General features: G+C 40.7%; 1 protein-coding gene across 1 annotated transcript; it reads left to right on the top strand.

Moving 5' to 3' along the window:
- CYP7A1 (cytochrome P450 family 7 subfamily A member 1) lies at nucleotides 1–7,125 on the top strand. The gene is made up of 6 exons (XM_074573626.1): nucleotides 1–123; nucleotides 1,440–1,680; nucleotides 2,356–2,969; nucleotides 4,297–4,427; nucleotides 5,386–5,561; nucleotides 6,190–7,125. The coding sequence occupies exons 1-6, from the start codon at nucleotides 44–46 to the stop codon at nucleotides 6,487–6,489; spliced, it is 1,542 nt and encodes a 513-aa protein (XP_074429727.1). The 5' UTR covers nucleotides 1–43; the 3' UTR covers nucleotides 6,490–7,125.
- The last annotated feature ends 13,172 nt before the right edge of the window (nucleotides 7,126–20,297 follow it).

The raw sequence follows: 20,297 nt of genomic DNA, 5'->3' as shown, positions 1-20,297 counted from the left end.
AGTTACCAATTTTCCACTTGGAAGTTTTTGGGCATTACCAGACATGTTCGTAGCATCATGGATCTGGGGAACTGTGATAATATTCTGCTGTGTTTTTTGGTTTCTTCTAGGGAGGAGGAGGAGGTAAGGTATCGATTTGTAAATGCATCTCAGTATACCTAGCCTTTATTTCTTTCAAATATACTGTACATATAACTAAAATAAATGTAATCTTAAGACTATCAGATGGACAGATGCAGGACAGCATGGGCAACACTGTAGTTTGGTCTTTTGAGAGATTTATTTTATAACAGAATTTTTGTGTACCGGCTTTTTAATAATAGTGAACTAACACCTAAACATAGCTGCAGATAAAAATCTGTGCATAAATGAGGTAATTAAAATATGAATATGCATGTTCTGATTTCCTGAAGTGCTGGGCTATAGTTTTACCTGCATTGTAATCACAGCTAATACCTACTTTTATCTAATTATAGTTTAATACCTACTTACAAACATTTTCATATTATCAGTCTATTATATCTAGTTACACCATGTAATAAAGGTAATATTTATGTACCTTACTACATCGAATACATATTCCTTAAAAGCATTTATCCTACTGGCACATTTACATAAGGACCAAGTAATTTGCTTACCTGTTGTAATTTTGTATTTTTCAGCAGTCATTTTCTTGTTTTACTTTAAAAATTTTAATGGCAAAAGGTGAAAATGGTGAACTTCAGATAATAACGACCAGGAATTTACTAGAAAAGCTGAAGTATTATCTGAAAGTTATTTTAGCAGCTGTGGTGTCCTTATGCAGGAAAGTAGTTTTCAGACTGAAAGTAAAAAATATCATTTAAGCATATGCTTCACTTTAAACATATGCTTAAGTTAAAAGTATGTGCTTTGCCTGAAAGACTAACTCTTATGCTTACTGAAGATCATGGCAAAATTCCCACTGTTTTCAGCAGGATCTGGTCCAAATGGGATATGCCAATAATAACAACCTTTCTACGCTAAAAGGCTATTCCCCTTGGTATTCAAATTGAATTGTGGATACTGTTGCCCAAAAATGTATCAGACAATATTAGCGGGACGGATTATTCGGGTATGGGACCATAGTGTGCATGTTAGCTAGTGGCAACAATTCTGCATTTAAACAGGTGAAAAATGTACTCCTGATCTAGGGAAAAGAAAGATGACATAGTCAAACTGTGTTTTATTATGTTTATTATAATACAGGCTGCTAAAGTTATTCTTTCTTGTATATCATAGACCTCACAGCAGGATTGCTCCTTAAAGGGGATAAACTTGTCAATATACTGTTTGTTTGGGTGTTTTTTATATTTTTTCACATTAAAAATGCCTAGCATCAGCATTTTACCTACCTGGTAGTCCTGGAGGAGAGATCTTTATACATACTTCTAAATTCAGCTTTTGTTTGTGTTTTGCAGGCGGCAAGGTGAGCCACCACTTGAAAATGGGTTCCTTCCATATCTGGGCTGTGCCCTGCAGTTTGGTGCCAACCCCCTTGAATTCCTCAAAGAAAAGCAGAAGAAGCATGGCCACATTTTTACTTGCCTAGTAGCGGGGAAATACATTCATTTTCTCACTGACCCTTTTTCATACCATGCGTTGATACGCCAGGGAAAACACTTGGACTGGAAAAAGTTCCATTTTGCTACTTCTGCCAAGGTACGACTTTAAAAATGGTTTTAATCTCTAACATGCAAAGCATCTGCTGGCAGGACAGAGGTACCCTGTTAATCCCTATAGCATAGCTATGCCTTTGGAATATTTCGTTCACATTTCTGCGCTTCTATTGGTTTAAAACATTGGGGTCTTTTTTTTTTTTCCCTTTCCTTAATGGAAAGGAAATTTTCAGTGATTTGGATTATCCAAGAATGGCATTATTTAGTCATGCAGTATCCCAAATTGCTAAAGTAGCAATACAATTAGCATCATCTGCAAAATGATAATATAGGTTGCTGAAGCTGAAAACTTCAGGAGGCGCTCACCACTATGGAAGATTTGGTCCTAATGCCTTAAAAAAAATGATGCAACACAGTAGGAGCTCAGTCAAACTCTTACTGAAGTAAGCAAAAAGACTCCTGTTGATTTCAATGGGAGCTTAGTGAAGGTCTAGGTACCACATCCATTTATTTGTAAGCATCTATTCGAATCTACTTTCATTTGCCTACTTAACTGCTATGGTTCACTGAGAAAGTGTCAGTCCTAGTACTAATAGCCCTTATTATGCTTCCCTCTAGTAAGCTATAAAGTTATACCTTGTGTTTAATTTCTGTTAGACTTTATCGTCCGGGTTATGGCAGGCCTTATTTATCATGCATACAATTTATTTTGTGACAGGCTTTTGGGCATGGTAGCATTGACCCAGCAGAGGGAAACACCACTGAAAATTTTCATCAGACTTTCATTAGAACCCTTCAAGGTAATGCCCTAGATGCCCTCATTGAAGCAATGATGGAAAACCTACAATACGTCATGCTGCAGTCAAGAACACCTAAACTTCAGTCTAATGTTTGGGTGACAGAAGGACTTTATACATTCTGTTGCCAGGTGATGTTCGAGTCTGGCTTTTTAACACTTTTTGGTAAAGAATTTAATTCAAATCACGACAAAAATCTATCATCAAAGCAGGAGACCGAGAGGGCTCATATCCTAAATGCCCTCGAAAATTTCAAGGAATTTGATAGGATCTTTCCAGCCCTCGTGGCGGGGCTGCCTATTCACCTCTTCAAGAGTGCCCACAGCGCACGTGAGAAGCTAGGAGAGGCGCTGCTCCACAAGAACCTCCTGAAGAGGGACAACCTCTCTGAGCTTGTCACCCTCCGCATGTTCCTGAATGACACTCTGTCAACCTTCGATGACATGGAAAAAGCGAAGACCCACGTGGCGGTGCTCTGGGCCTCGCAAGCCAACACCATTCCTGCCACATTTTGGAGCTTGTTCTATCTTCTTAAGTAAGTCCCAGTGCTTCTTGTTTTCAAACAAGAAAAATGTTTGCTGTTTTTCAGAAACCAGTTCATTACTACAGGCAAATTCCACTGCTTGGTACCTTATCAGTGTCAAAAAGCTTAGTCATGACAGCAGAAGTGGCATGCTGTTCTGGACTTCCACAGAAACCCCCTTCACTCGTCTGAGACCAAGTAGCGGTACCACAGAGCAATTCAATAGAAGTTTTTTTTAAAAAAAACACTCCAGAGCAATGCTACACTTTGTCAAGAAAGCTTTGGAGTAAATCTATAAGAAATGACTTTGAAAGTGCTGGTTGCAGTCAGAACATTAATTGTATTAAGGATCCCCATATAATCAGATATTTTTAGACCATCTCGCTACAGCAGGCAAAATGAGCTTTAACTTCATCATTGTTTTCACAGAGACTTAATAGAAAATAGTTTATACGTTGATAGACCCTACTGCGGTTGCAGTGGAAACTGCAGTTGCTGAGCATGTTACTCACGAGAGGAGCGCACAGTTCAGATAATATTATTAGGTGTCCATTTTAGAGTGGGCATCTGTGGAGTATAATCCACCTCAGCATGACCGACTCTTCAGTATGTAGCTAAATTGCTGATGGTTTCATTTAGTCGGTGGCTTGCACGGTCATATCTACCTGCCAATGCTAATATCTGAGGGGTTTTAGTACTTTTCATTCCAAGAATGCATTGGCTTTAGGTCTTCTGGCCTTGGAGTCTTTTAACTGACTGATGGTGCCTTCATCAAGACACTATTGCATCCTGTACTATTATCTATACGTATTTCACCATAGGTTATATATTCCGTGTCTGTAAGAAAGTCTAGTCAGTGAAGGATACTGTGTGGTCTTTTTGTATTAGGAAGATTCTTTTCAGCCAGACAGAATATTGCCACGTAATAGGACATCGTCCAGGATAAGTGATGTTATAAAACTGATCTATGATCCTGTTCCTAAATTTTCTCCCCACAGTGGGGCTATTTCCTAATCTGCAACTGATCGTTTTATTTCTTATTCTTGGCATTGCTTTTAAGTGACATTCCTATTTATTACCCGAGTTATGCGCATTAGTTCTGTCCCACTTCTCATTGGAGAAAGAATCAAATACTTGGGTTTTTTTTTACTTTTTCTGAGGCTATCGTATCTTTGCCAAGACATGAAAAAGTGTAATTGCAGCATATCCCTGCAACCTTTTCATTTTAGAACGTTGTACTTCTCAGCTAACAAACTAAATTTTAGTCAGGAAGAAAGTTAATGGCAAAACTCCTTTTTAAAGCATTCTTAAGTGTAAAATGATGGTTTTTTGATCTTAGGAATCCAGAAGCAATGAGAGCTGCTACCAAAGAAGTGCAAAGTATTTTGGAAAGTTCCGGAGAGAAGATCAGCTTAGATGGCAAACATATTTCCTTGAACCGGAAACAGCTGGATAATATGCCCATACTAGGTAGGATTATTTCATACAGGAGTACCAGAAATCACCCTGCAGTTTTCACAGTCTTCTATTTGTTACCATATAAATGCTTGCTATGGAATTACTATGGAATTAGCCAATGAACACTAGAACAAAAAACCTATATATTCCTTAGCAATAGCCAACACAATCAGTCTTCCAGATGTCCCAGTTGCTACTGAGGGTGTCAAAATTCACATGAATAGCACTTTTTCGTGGGTAATGGCAAGTCTCAATACTGCTACACAGCTACATAACATCGTATTGGAGACCCATGGATAATTCAGAACAATATTTTGTTTAGTAACGACTTTACATCAAATAAAAGGGTGTTGCCAAATTTTACATCCCAATTCTTATGACGTGAAACAATATCTTCTTATGTAGCATCACTTTTATTTCTTCTTAGTATTTTTCAAATTATAGGTACATTTTTTCAAAAGTGTCCAAGTTGCAGAGAGTTTTGAAAATGTCACCCTTTAACTACTCTTGCTTTTTTTAAAAAAATAAAAATATCAGCTTATATTGAAACAAAGAAAACCTAAGTTACTTTTTATGAGAACTGGTTTCTGTGCAACACATCTTAAAGTTTCAGAAAATCCTGATCACTGCACTGCTTTTTTTTTTGCGTTATATTTCCAGTTTTGACCGTTTTATTCTCTATCGCAGGGTGAAAATGTGTCTCACTTTCAAATACTCTGTCATATCAACTACAAGTATTTTTCTAGGGGAAAGCAGATTATGTTCTCACTGTTGACTGCGGAAGGGATAATAACACTAAAAAGAAATGAGAAAGACATTTCTTAGGCATTTAGAAAGTTATTGCTAAAATATTCCTTCTAATAAATGCAGGGTTTGATAATGGGTTTGAAATAGTTCAAAATGCTTGACCTCCCCCAAGGACACACACATACTATTTCCATGGTAATCGTTCCTTTTCCTCTCCCGATAGACAGCATCATCAAGGAGGCAATGAGGCTATCGAGTGCATCCATGACTTTCCGAGTTGCCAAGGAGGATTTCACTTTGCAATTGGAGAACGAATTTTACAACATTCGCAGTGATGATATTGTAGCTCTTTATCCTCAACTGTTGCATTTTGATCCAGAAATCTATGCTGATCCCTTGGTAAGTATTTATCAAAGTACATTAAACTCTGAGCTCTAGCAAAAGCTTTTATATAGCTTTTAAAAAGAGCATTTATCATGGGTGCCCCCACGGCTGGGTTTCCACTGTACTCCAGACAGTCTGTTCTTACACCTGGAGACGTAATGATAGGCAAGAAAAAGAATAAAATCAGTGCAAGCGCTATCTGCAAAACATGTTTTAGTGTAACCAGAAGGTGTGCTGCCATCCCAAGAAAGCCTTCTACTTACTGCCTTCCTCAGTGAGGAAAGATCACCATTATGGGGGGGTTCGAGGGAGGACAAGGATAAGGATAATATTTTCCCAAAGGTGCAGAATGAGAAATCGTCCAGTTCTGCTGCATGAATGAGGATTCTGGTTACACTCCTTATTTTAAGAGCTCAGAAAATAAAAGGAGAGTTACCTGAAAAGAACTTGGGATCACGTTCCGCATACCAGAACTACTCCGGGTCTACCCTCTCCAAAACAGCACCTTGGAGCCTGGCGCTACTGTACAATGCTTACTGCGAGAGGGTCTTCTTTCCCAGCCTGCATTTTGTGTCTTAATGGCATTATCTAGTCTTTGGAGGTGTTCATATATCAAGTAACTCTTTTTTGGGTTTTATTGCAGACATTTAAATACGATCGCTTTCTCAATGAGAATGGAGAAGAAAAGACTGACTTCTACCGCAACGGTCGCAAGTTGAAGTATTACTATATGCCATTTGGGGCAGGCATAGCAAAATGCCCTGGCAGGTTATTTGCTGTCCATGAAATTAAACAATTTTTGGCCTTGATATTCTCATATTTTGAGATAGAGCTTGTGGACAATAATGTGCAGTGTCCTTCTTTAGATCAATCCCGTGCAGGACTGGGTATTTTGCAACCAGCCAATGACATTGATTTCAGGTATAGACTGAAATGTCTATGAATATACATTTTATATTATACATATAAACTATGCACTATATAAATACACTATATAACATATACTTTATGTATATATGCAAATGAAGCGTTGCAAGTCTTGGGGGAAAATCTGTAAGAATATGATAATTCATCAGCCTAATGGAAAGTGCATAATGTATACCATTACGGGACCAGCATGCAGTGGGTTTAATGCACTGTGTTGATACAAATATTTCCCCTTTTACCAACCATTTTGAAATTCAAGTTGAGATTCTGAATTGTGCATGTACAGTAGTTGGTTGTGTTTTTTTTTTCTGACAACAAATACTTTCCCAGAGTTGTTAGAATTTCATCAGCTAATTCAAAATAATTGTCAAAATTCAACTACAGTTAAAACTTTTTCTTTTTTATAATTGAAATGTTGTGGATGGTGGTTCTCTCCACAGGTGAAATAGAAAGTTTGTTGTATAAAGGCAGGTGGGGAGGGTGGAGTTTCCTGGGGAAGTACCTTTATGGTTTTATGAAAAACTAGAAAAAGACTTGAAGAAAGTCTACAAAAATGTTCACGTTCTAGTGAAACTGCAAAACTTGTTTTATATTCATTATAATATACTACTTTTCAGAAAGCTGTAACTGTATTAAAATAAATGATATTGGCCGAACCAAATGCATCTCTAGACTGTTTGTCATTTGCGTGTCTTAACATTCTCAAAGATTTACATCAAAGCCACCTAAGCCAGCTTTAAATCTGTCGTTTGTTTTAGCGGCCAATCTGGCCCCAACTGCGACAACTAGCCAGCTCGAACACCAATATGGAAATAAATAAATAGCCACCATATATTCACCAGGGGTTCTGGTTGGATTTCGCACCATTCTCTGAACTCCATATTTCCATAAGCCTCCATCGGTCATACTCCTTAGGTCTTCCTGGTCTAATTCTATTAAAGTTATCATGGGTATGCCCACACGTTTCATTTTCAGTGGTGGCATGTCCAAAAGAACAATTGTTCCAGGAATAATAGAATTTGGTTCTCTGTAACGTCCCTGTCCTTTCCTGCTGCAAAGGATGGATGGATGTCACAAAAGTCCATTTTTTAATGAAACATCTTCAGGCTGAAAGAGATAGTTTTCTTATCATGTGCCAATAAAAAGAACAAATGGGCTTAAGATATTGCTGTTATCCTCTTTTTGTATATTTCTAAGGACTTATCGTCTGACCTTTTGTCCTTGATTCAAAAGTAAGCCTCATCACAGGAGATGAGATACAGGACTATTAGATATTTTCAAATTTCACATTCTGGCAAGATGTCAGTCTGTCTGAGAGAGCTCTTCCTAAACATGGAATTTTGGATCGAGTCCTAGAACTGCTTCAAATTATGCATCTGTTTCTCCTCTCACTATCTCCTGTGCTAAATATTCAATGGAAAATGAAAAGAATCTTTAGTGTGTGATTATTTATTACCTATGTGTTGTCTCTGTAATTTTGTTTAATCATCTTTAATTTTCAAAAGAGAACAGACAACACCAATTCATTGCCATTTGCAACACGTGTAATATTAAACTATTATGTATAATGCAAGCAGTTTTGAATTCTTACTTTGGTTCTCTTGGTAAGGGAAGCATCCAGTCTTTAGGTACAGCTTGTTTTCATACTTTTGTTAATTGATTTTTTTTAATTATTTATATAAATTATGGCATATTCATTGTGAGTTGGCACTGACTCAGACAACGCATGAAAACCTGACATCACCAAAATTACATGTGCCCTGGCACATATTATTACCATTAGAGTATCTGCTCCCCCTTTCTTAAACAAATATTGCTTAAACCAACAGTTTTTGTGCGTGGCAAGGCTATGCAATGTTTTAAGCAACACACCCCTCCTTGATGAAAAGGAATTCCACATAGAATTACAATGGCAGATAACAAAAGGTAAAAAGATGACTGCAAAACTAATTCTAGGTTCTCTGGAAAATTAAGCCTTCTTTTACACCCTCCTGTCTCCTTCAAACTGACTGCTCCAGATCTGACTGTGGTTTAATGTTTTCTTTCAGCCCCCTTGGTCTATGAGAAATTGAAGTATTCAGTAGCTCCTAGAGCTGATCTGACTTTCAGCTACCCAAGCAATACCAACAGTAGAGAACTGAGGGGAAGGTAAAAACACCACAGGATTCACCCCGCAGGTTAAAATCAAGTACTGAACATTGTGGGGAGTCTAGCGGCTTTATCGCCAAGTGCCCGTACTCCCAGAGACAGCACAGGAGATACAAAAGCCAGCATCTCCGTGTCTGCATTGACTGCTTGGCACTTCTTCTCCCTTCCCCTGCTATGTGATAATCCCAGTGCACTGGAATTGTGTTCTCTGAGCTTTGCTTGACTGGCCCGATCCCATTTCCCAGTCTTCCCCACTATGCCGACAGTATCTGCATTAGGTTTTCTTTTCCTGGGACTTTGAAACCCGCTCTTCCGTCAGCTACTCATTCTTCTCCTTGTCATAATCCTTTTTCATTCCTTCTGAATACTTGCTACGCGGGCAGATCTACAGAGGGTATTTGGAAAGACATCGGTGTGGTCTCTCTGCTCTTTCGATCCCTTCATAGGGACTTCAGCATTTCAAATAGAAGTTCAGCTAAGGGAACCATGCCACATTTTTCATTGCGGCAGACATATAGGGAGAAGCTTCAGTTTCTGTTTGACGTTTATTTTTTCATACTTTTTTTCAGCAAGGATTAGACTAGACTTTAATGTTCAGAATGTACCAGATAAATGCTACAAATAAGTTCGGTCTTGTCTATAGCCTTTAGCAGTTTTGCACCAACAAGATGAAGAGCAAGTAAACAAAAATTGTGAAGTTCTGTCAGGCTGGACTGCTATTTACAAGTTTATGTTTGGCTTTGAAGTCAGTGCTAAAATGCTTGACATTCTAGAACAAAAAGCGCTTCCTTGCAACTTGCATAAATCCCTATGAATTTCTAATGGAAATAATCTAACTGATGGTCTTAGAAGTCTATTTGCAATTAAAATAACTACAATTTTTTAAAAATTTGTAATACCTATTGACGCACATGATGAACGACTTTGCTTTACAAAATATTTACTCCAATATGCAAAGTACCAAGCTTCATTTTAAAAGAAATCTTAATAAATCCAAGTCCCTTCTAGGGTAGATATGACTAAGGAATGGACAGAACTCCCACATGTTCATGCAATGCAACTATCTTGTAATAGTAACAACGCAGGTCTGCATACTTTAAAATGGCCAGATTTAGTACACTTCACATTGCCCTCCTGGGGAGCTAATCCGCTGATTTCCTAAAAGAGGCAGCAAGACCATTCCCAGGTAAGAAACAACAGCAGGGGCAGGCACCAGTGTCCATACCCATCCCACCCAGGTCCAGTGCCTTAACTGCAGAGTCATCATAAATTGGCAGAAGCCAGACCGTACACCGGGTCCCGCAGGGGTGGCTCAGGGGCTCCTGCCAAAACTCCTGCGGGGAGCGTGTCCCTTGTCCCGTCACTCCTCTCTTGCTGGGGTAGCAGTTCTCCAAGGACGGCTGGACCCATAACCTGTGGATTTATGGTCAGTGTATAAAAGAACAGAGGCGACCAGCTCTTTCTGCCCAGTTCTGAACTCCCGTAACACAAGGGGTATATCAGCATGCCCTCAGGGGGCTCTGCAGAGCCATGCTGCTTTTTAATGTTGACTTAGTGTTATGCCCCTGAAAAGATCTAGTACAACCCGCTGAGTACGCTTCCACTTTGTGACAAAAGACATACAGACGAACAGTTTGAACAGTTTTCCATAGGGATTTCTTCTTTTTTTCATATTGGGCTATATACAAATATTGTGGTTTGCTGCCAGGGCTGATAATTTTCTAACCTCAGTTACACCCTCATTACTGGGATCACACAGATGCAAGTGCGGAGAGAAAAGAGTACAAAGTCTGTGGCTGCTATGCCACAGCTAATGTAATCAAATACTTCAGCAATCGATAGTCATCTGCCTTGCCAGGGTCATGGGCAACCACAGGGTTATAACTGGGCAATTCTCTTTGCTGCCTCTCCTAATAGCAGTGCTTTTCTTAAGACAGGAGACCAAAAAACGTAAAACCAAAGACCATAAAGGCAATTACAAAACAACTGGGCAGATCCAGGCTGGCGGGAAGGAGCAGCCTCTGCCGTGGGTTGTGTATATCACATTACGTACTAACTAGGCAAAGTGCATAAAGAGATACGAGCAAAAGGGTGGCAAAGACCTCACTGCCCAGGTAAGAACCTTACCCATTAGCTTAGCTCAGGCATTCACTCCTTTTCTCAGGGAATCTGCAGCCTGTTTTCTTGGAAAAATGGAACAGATTCAACAGGATAATTTGCATGACTCCCTGACGGTATCCTTATAGCTAACGTGCTCTCTTAGCTGAGAAAAGATTCAATTTCCACATGGGATTGAAGTCCCTGAGGCTCTCCCACAGCCCAGGGAACGACTTTAACCTTGTGGTTGTCCTGTAAGGGGGTGAGTCCTGCAAGAGATACCTCCTGAGGGAGGCACAACCACATTATAATTAGGCACAAAAAGGAGTTTAAGCACTCAAACTTTTTTGGACCCAGATGAGCTCTGTGTTGGGTTAGCCAAGTGCCTCTACACAGTGATTTTGGGATTAGGAGCGAGACATAGGCAGCCAGGTGAGAGCAGCTGGCTCATAACCCAGCAGAAGGAGGCATTTTGGCTCAGCTGATGGAATCTAGGCAGTGAAAATGTTTTACAGTTTTCAGGCTAAAAGAAGTTTTTTACCTCATCACGGAGTTCTTGGAGGTGACATGATGACCTTACTAATGAAACAAGACACCTTATCAGAAAACAAGACAGTTGTACATTTCTGAAACCGTGCTGGCCATAGCTGTTGTTCACCAGCTGGGATTCATCCACAGAGAAGCTACCCCAGATAAGCTTTTGATATATATTAAGGGTCATGTAAAACTACCCTTGGCAGACTCATCTAACCCCAGCAAGCTGAACCAGCTCCTTTCCAGCAATGTGAGCCTGAAGCATCGGCAGCCACACTGGGAGGCAGCAGTGGCAGGCTTGGGAGCAGGAGGATGCAGCGTGGAGGGGGCTCTCAGTGGTTGAGACCTGGCCCTTGTGAGCGGCAGCACACTGGTGATTTTCTCAAGGTTAAGGTTCAGCCTGGAGCTGCCTGACAGGATGAAGCTGAAACCATCCAAGTCAAATTTTAAAAGGAAGAAGCTGCCACTGCATTTGTGTGGGGACTTGCTCTGCATGGCTTGCTTTGAGGAGCTCCCCAGTGGCAGAAGGAGAAGACCTCCTGGTCTATGGATCCTGATGGGCTGAGGGTCAAAGCTGCGTGCAAAGTGCTGCTTTTCTCAGTCAAAACTACAGCACGTCTGGGCTCAAACAGAAGCAGAACTGTAGGCACCTATTAACAGCGCTGCCACTGAATTCAGGCAGCCACTCTCCAACTTGTCAACAGTGGCTTTGGTGACTGCGGTTTTGAGCAAAGACTTTCAAGCCCTACCTAAATTTCTTAAATGGCTTTTGCATTCTACTGTAGAAATATCAGGATGAACTGGTGATTATATTGTAAGACATTTCACGCAAGTTTCTGAAGAAAAAAAAAACCAAGGAAGTGAAAAGAGGAAAAGTCATGGGATTATTTTTCTGAGAGCGTGAATTAAATTTTAGTGATAAATATAGCTTAGTTGGCAATAGGGTGCTTGAAAATATATTGCTCATGGTCTTTGTGTAAACAGGTAGCTGTAGCAGCATAAATAGGTTATTTACCATCCATGAACCGCTCTGAGTGCTACAGTCGCGTGTCGGCAGCCTGAAGATAGGGCCAAGATCTGCTCTCATTTACACCACCGTCAGGTGAACACAGTTAAGCAGCACACAGAGGGGGCTTGATCATAATTATGCCTACAGTCTGTCCCTCTTAAGCTAGCTGCATACAGGATTTGGTGGTAAAAGCAGTCATTGTCTCATAATAACCTTAGAATTAAACAATAAAAAGGTTACATACTATTAAACGGACTGTTGTCTGTGTAAATACACAGCTTGCTAACTGTTGTTGACTTTAATTTGTTTTCTGCCAAGATGGACAACTTTGTGGGACACATTTCAAATCAAATGATCTTCAGTGGTCCACGTGTCATGAAAAGAGAGAAAGGTCACTTCAGAGCAATTCACTAAAGAGCCACAGATTTTTAAAATGAGAAGTTCATTTTACATAATTCGGTGATAAATAAAATCCTGCAGACCCTGCTTATCTTTTTAAGGCTAATAGTAATTTCTGAAATTCATCTCATCAGACAGCAGGATCCCACAGAGATTTTGAAAGATTAAAATACCTTGTCTGACTCTTGTTTTGAGCGCTCTTCAGTGTGAGGAGCCATGTAATTATTTCTCATCAATGTTTGTGGAACAGTTGATTGGAAGGGGACTAGAAGTCTCACAGTCTCCAGTAACAGCAGACTTGAGACACACAAACATCCACAAGAACATCATTAAAGACCATAGGCTGGAAAAGGTCAGGCTAGAGGTCCACTTCACCCTAGGCATGACAAGAGGTCCACTTTAGCCAAGAGTATGGCAAGCACAAGTGGAGCTTCCTCAGGATCTGTATGAGGCTCCTAAGTAATGGATTTACTCTCAGAGGTGCTCAACCTACAAGTGCTCAGCACTTTTCAAGAAAACAGCTGGTTTTCTGTCAGGTTCTGGAAGGCTCTGGGAGGCCTCCATGCTCCTGTTAGCTGCTGGTGAACACCCTGTGGGCAGTGCCTGCTGGCAGGAGCATGGTGCCCTGTCCTTGCCACCCCTCTGATGTCCCTCTGCCAGCTGCGCCGTGGCCAGTCTCACCTTTCACTTGGTTTATAGAGAGACCAATGCCAGCTACCCTGCCTCTTCGCAGGCCGTGCTCTGTATGGACATCTGGCCTCTTTCACGTGGAGAACCTCAAAAGATAAATCAGAGCCTGCAAGAGAATTGTGGACAGCTATGAACATCTGGTGACTGCGAGAGCTTTACCATGGAATCATAGAATCTTCATGGTTGGAAAGGACCTTTGAGATCATCGAGTCCAACCAAACAACCTACAATCTCTGCCACTAGAGCATGCCCTGAAGTGCCACATCTAGACGTTTCTTAAATACCTCTAGGGATGCTGACTCAACCACCTCCCTGGGCAGGCTGTTCCAGGGCCTGACCACTCTTTCAGTAAAGTAATGCTTCCTAATGTCTAACCTAAACCTCCCCTGCCGCAACTTCAGACCGTTTCCTCTGGTCCTGTCATCATTCACCTGGGAGAAGAGGCCAACACCCACCTCTCTCCAACCTCCTTTCAGGTAGTTGTAGAGGGCAATGAGGTCTCCCCTCAGCCTCCTCTTCTCCAAGCTAAACATGCCCAGCTCCCTCAGCCTCTCCTCATATGCCCTGGTCTCCAGACCCCTCACCAGCCTGGTAGCTCTCCTCTGGACACGTTCCAGCACTTTTTAACTCCAGTTATATGAGTTCTGTTAACTGCGCCTCATACTCGTGATACATTGACCTCTTACAGGTATTAGTTACACACAGCAAACCTGTGTAAACGGACTAAAACAATTGTTGTCCATTAAATTGCGTGTCTGGAGTTAGAAGAGATTCTTCTATGTCTGAAAAGAGATTATAGTCAAAGGACTTTTCCTGAAATCTGCTGACATGATAAAGCATTAGGAATTCTGCAGCATCTGCAGAAACCATAGCCAGATGCTCCGAGATGCTACAGAGATGTTCTACACTGCAGAGGTTTCTGCAGACAGCTGACATTAAGGTTCCTCATGGAGGCATTGCAATGCCAGAAGGTAGATGCCTGGTTGCACCGCAGAAGACCCAAGCTGGCTGCTGAGACTCCTGGCACAGGCAGAGCAGAGGTAAGGGCTAAAGGGCCAGCCCCATCTCGCCCCACGAGCCGTTTCTAAAGCTAAATGATACCTTTGGTTACATGCTTATTCCTTAGCCTCCCTGCTAAGAACATTTTTACTATTGTTATTTACTATTGATATTATTTCCACACAGATCAGGACTTTGATATAAGAATTATACAAACACAGAACAAACCCACCATGCTTTTCCCAAAAATGTCACAATCTAAGGAAATGACAAGGTGAAAACCATCCATCTAAAGGAGGGCAAGGGCACAGCGAGGCAGCGTTGCCAGCATGCCAGCTACTGGTCTGAAGAGACCAACATGTTGGTTAATGTCAAGATTATCACTGACACTAAAGCATCTTGATATGGTCAGATCTAAAACATGAGAACTACACGGTCAATACCAGATGACAGATACGTGAGGATTAAGCTATGAAGCTCCTTGAAAATGAAAAAAGAGCAATTTATCTTTGGTGCTATAAAGGATGCAGAAGAAGGTGGCAAGGGAGGAGGGATCACAGTATAGATAAATGACATTTGCAACAACAATACAAATGGATGTAGTAGTACAGGAGAGCACTAGAAAATTGGTACAGTGCAAGAAGGGAGCACTTGGATTAACGTTTTGTTAGGAGAATGTCTAGTAAAGGCTATATCTTAACAGCAGTTATGCAGAAGCCAAGAGAGAACATTTTAAGAAGAGGAGCACCACCGACTGTGGCAGAGACTGCTGATGGGTGACCAAGGGCGAGGATGAGGTACTGTTTTTGAGACTTGACCTGGCTAAATCATTGGGAAGCAGCGTCACTTGAATGAAGCAGGTGTAAATTCAATTGGTGGGAAGCCAGAACAGCACTTAAAAGCAGTACTCCAGAATGTGATTTTAAATGGTGTGTTCAGCAATCTTGGAAGCAAGAGAGGAACGTGGCACGATGATCACTGAAGTAAGCTTGCGTTAGGAAACAAAAGAGCAAGGGAGAACAAGAGGTTAAGGGAAGGAGTGACAGACCTGGCAACTCTCAGGAGATACGACAGGATGGGGTCAGAAGAAGAGGAGGACAGCCCAGTAAAAGTGCTGGTTTAGTGGAATCCACAAACCTCGATTCCTAGAGTAGACCTCAGACAGACCCTATTCCAAAATTACTGCTGTAAATAAAATACAGCAGACTGAATCCACATGCACGTACTTATGCAAATATTTGCTACCCCTCTGATCAAAGTTATTAGGTGATAATATTCAGCCTTGGAAACTGGCCTTGAACAGCATTTATTAAGGTGTTCCACTACTACAGCTATTGCTAAAGACCAGTACACCAAACCGCACCGTCAATCAGCCTTGAACCTTTGTGCAGAGGACTACCAGTAAAAGCGTACAGAAAATAACATAGCTGGAGCCTGCCAAATAAAACACATGTGCAACTATCACCAGCACTATAGAACCATTATTACAATTTACGTATTATCAAAAACATGCTGGGAAACAAGAAATAACTACAGAAATACAGAATTTTCACTGCTTGTTATGCTTATCTGAGGGATAATTACAACATTTTTGAGGCAGCTGCTTTTCTTAAGTTAACGGCCTTTACTTCAAGTTCCTAGTTTCAGCGTAATACAGATTTTTGCAATGAATACATAGTGAGCATATAAGAAAGAAAGGAAAAAATTGGGTGCCACATATATAGATGAAAATAATTTATGTTACAGTCTGAAAAATAATTAAATTATGCCACCAAACACTATAGGAAAAGATAATAAAAAAAAAGTTTTAAGTCCTATTTTGAGAGTGTCAGAGAGTCAGAGTCAGCTCACAGATTAAGGAACCTATCTGTAGGTGTCCATATGTGAACTAGATTTCAAAACTCCTAATATAGCCAATGGAGATCTGTTCAGCACAAGCGGAGAGCTGAGCACCAGCAGCTGCCAAAGTACGCGTGTCTCATTTAGGGTAAACCAAATAAATCTCTACACTGAAATGACAGCACTGACAAAAGCTTTGACTCCTTTGTCCACACACAGGTATCTAGAGCCATCTGAAATGCCCTGTGGTATCCCATGTAATCTCTAGACTCACTTCATACAGGCATGTGGATTCCCATAAATCAAGTGTCAAATCTGTCGGCTTCATGGTGTCCTCAGAGACCAAAAGGCTTCTGGAGTCTGACTGTGGGAAGGCAGCCCTAAACCTTCACAGACTAGAATGGGAACTGGGCACCTTGCTCATACGTAAATGTGTACAAGTAGATACCTACATTTAAGTGTCTTTGAACTGAATTCCATTCTCAGAGTTTCAAGGACTGCAAAAGAAATGCAGGCTTTGAGTTCAGTTTTGGTCATCAACTTTTAAAACAAATTTTGATTTCTACAGGAACAATAGCGATCGATCCTGTAAAATAATAAAACTGCTCTGAAGACTTTTGCTCTTAATTACCCTGTGAAAGGAGATCCTGGAGAGATGGTGTTCTTGGTTTAGACATCGTAGCATGTAATTTGCGCATAAGGCAAGGGAGTCAAGATTGCACAGATCTGGGAAAACACTTTGGCCAACAACCTTTGTGGAAAAAAATGCAAATTGTAGCCAATCAAAACAGTTATATGTGGTTTGTATTTCCTGAATCACTTAGATTGGAAATAAGGAGATTAATTCTTTCCTTTCACTGTATTCAAAATGACACATTTCTGGTTTTCTTCCCATTTAAAAAGCTCTTTTTCAAAATAACTTCAAGTTAAAGGATTAAAAGATGAAAAGCACAGCACTTTGTTTCAATTGATCTATACTGGCTGTCACAATGTTTTGGTTTGCTGAAGATTCTGATATATTTTACTTAGGCCAGATCTGCTAAATGGCTATCATCCAGGTCTTTCTGAAATTAATTATTTTCACAGCTTCCCTAGAAACCAGAACTTCTCCTTTTTCCATTTTAGCCATAGAACTGTTAACTTTCTCCTACCATGTATTCATATACTGAAATCTATGTGGAGTCACATAGCATTTTCTTTTGGAAACATTTACCAGCCACTTCTTTGAAATTCTTACACAGTAAAAGTTCCCTGAGACACTTGGCATTGGTTTTCTTCCAGTCTCATCAACATCATTAGGAATTTAATCTAGAACTTCCACCACAGGAAGAGAAACCACCTCTTGAAAGTCTCCTCTATAACTTTTACTATAAGGGCAGAGAGTGGCTTTGTGTATTTCTATTAACTTGAAATCACAGAAGAGATACATCAGGGCAGATTCCAAGAATAATTTTCTGTTTATTGCTGTATGCACAAATATGGATCCATCAAACTACAGAGATGTTTCCATCTGCTGACATTAAATTTTGGTATGCAGCGTCTCATGACTATCACAGGCATACTGTTAAAATCAATTGGTGAGATGTACATTGCACAAACACTTCACAGTAAAAATTCCGGTGCAGAACTGCGTTTTTGTTTACTTTAAAATATAACAGAGAAAACCTACCTGAATTCCTAATCAGAAATCAAAGACATTGACTGTCATTTTATAATACTATTTTTTTTGTTCTGTTTGCTGTTTATTCTGATAAGCTACTACATATTTATGTTTCATGCTGCAGATGTTTCTTATAAACATGAGAATTTTATTAATTTGCTTGTTTTATACAAAGCAATAGAAAATAATCTCTGCTCACAGGAGGGGAAAAAAAGCCGCTCTCGCTAGGCTCATTGGTGCAAGTCAAATTTACCTCCATAACTACTTCCACCCTGCAAACCTCAGAAAGAAATTACATCAATCATATCATTCAAAGGAAGAATTTTATAGAAACCCAAAGACACCTAGAAATCTCTTCTGGGTAAGAACTACATTCTACCCTAAATGACAACCTCACTAATATAAAATTGAAAACTGAGTTGTATTCCAAAAACTTATAAGTCGTGATTCTGGGGCAAAGATTATGTTTTCGTTTTTGGGACCTTGCCCTTTCTTGACACCTATTCCCATAATTTCTGAAATAAGGTGTATCAAGTCCTTGTTCTAAGCGTTGTCACTGGTGGCAATAGTCCCAACAGGTCCACAAACCTACATCTTTTCATTTGACATGTGCATCACATCTGTCTGTTTTTCCTCAGCCAGAGAATTCATAGAATCATAGAATAGTTTGGGTTGGAAGGGACCTTTAAAGGTAATCTAGTTCGGAGAGCAGAGTAAAAGGGCAGAATCACCTCCCTCGACCGGCTGGCCACGCTTCTTTTGATGCAGCCCAGGATACAGGCAGTTTTCTGGGCTGTGAGCACACATTGCTGGCTCATGTCCAGCTTTTCATACACGAGTACCCTCAAGTTCTTCTCCGCAGGGCTGCTCTCAATCCCTTCATCCCCCAGCCTGTATTGATAGAGGGGTTACCTCGACCCATGTGCAGGAACCTGCACTTGGCCTTGTTGAACCTCACGACATACATATGGGGCCACTTCTTGAGCTTGTCCAGGTCCCTCTGGATGGCATCCTGTCCCTCAGGCATTGCAACTGCACCATTTGGCTTGGTGTCATCTGCAAACTTGCTGAGGGTGCACTTGATCCCACTGTCTATAATAATATCTTTATTAAGATATTAAACAGTACTGGTCCCAGTTCGTATCTCTGAGGAACACCATTTGTCATGGATCTCCATCTGAACATTGAGCTGTCGACCACTATTCTCTGGACATGACCATCCTACCAATTCCTTATCCACCAAACAGTCCACACATCAAATCCTTGCCTCTCCAATTTAGAGAGAAGGTTGTTGTGGGGGACCATGTCAAAGGCCTTAGAGAATTCCAGATAGATGACATCCATAGCTCTTCCCCTGGCCACTGATGTAGTCACACCACCATAGAAAGCCACTAGGTTTGTCAGGCAGGACTTGCCCTTGACGAAGCCTGATTCATGACCTTGCACTTCATGTTTCTCACTTGCAACTCCACAGATTTCCTGCACTACCATGGTTTTAAATGGAACATGATTTGTTTGTCTCTTACTAAGTCTGCAGAGCAGGGTGAAAGAACCCTAGGGCACACATGAAAGAGAGGTAGCTTTCAACCTAAATTATTCCGTGATTCATCCCTCCTCTTTTATCCCAGTCTTGGTACTGCAGCAGGGAAGCTTCAAGGGACTGATGCAGTGCTTATAGGAAGAAGTTCATAAGCAGAGCCACTTTTTGCTTCTGGAGGTTTTGTCTGTTTGTTTTCCTTTTAACTTCCTCATCTACAAAACCCAGAATCACAGAACGAGAACCCTGGCTCACAAAATGAGAACAAACTCCTGCTGACTTCTGCAGCAACACAGTCTGACTGTTCTGCTTTAGGAAACAGGGAAAAAAAGTAAAAAATAAAAGAGAAGAAACAACAGAAAGGGTAAGTTCTCTCACAGCTAGGTTGTAATATCTGCAGTCTTTGGTATGTCACTGGATGACAGATCAGCTGCAACGACAGCTAAAATCCCATTACAGAGAAGAAACTAGGAGAGTTTCCCTTGGGAGGCAATGTTGAAGAGCGAAGGTGCCCAGGAAGGCTGGTCATACTTCAAGCAGGTGCTCTTAGAAGCACAGGAGAAGGCCATCCCCATGTCTCGAAAAACGAGCCGATGGGGAAGAAGACCAGCCTGGCTAAATAGAGAGCTTTGGTTGGACCTCAGGAAAAAAAGGAAAGCTTACATTCTCTGGAAAAAGGGATTGGCAACTTATGAGGATTATCAAGATATAACAAAGCTATGTAGGGGGAAAATCAGAAGGGCCAAAGCTCAATCAGAACTCAGCTTGGCCACTGCAGTTAAAGACAATAAGAAGAGTTTCTATCAGTATATCAATAGAAAAAGGAAGACTAGGGAAAATGTAGGCCCACTGATGAATGAGACGGGTGCCCTAGTGGTGGAAGACACAGAGAAGGCAGAGTTACTGAATGCC

The sequence above is a fragment of the Larus michahellis genome, chromosome 2 (assembly GCF_964199755.1).
Source record: "Larus michahellis chromosome 2, bLarMic1.1, whole genome shotgun sequence".
NCBI classification, from domain to species: domain Eukaryota; kingdom Metazoa; phylum Chordata; class Aves; order Charadriiformes; family Laridae; genus Larus; species Larus michahellis.
This window is presented reverse-complemented; position numbering and strand designations above follow the sequence as displayed.

Bases quoted from the DNA above. Each gene is read 5' to 3' on its own strand.
- CYP7A1 (XM_074573626.1), top strand. From the start codon at position 44: ATGTTCGTAGCATCATGGATCTGGGGAACTGTGATAATATTCTGCTGT. The intron at 2,970-4,296 runs GTAAGTCCCAGT...TTTTGATCTTAG, and splicing joins AGCTTGTTCTATCTTCTTAA to GAATCCAGAAGCAATGAGAG. The intron at 4,428-5,385 runs GTAGGATTATTT...CTCTCCCGATAG, and splicing joins GGATAATATGCCCATACTAG to ACAGCATCATCAAGGAGGCA.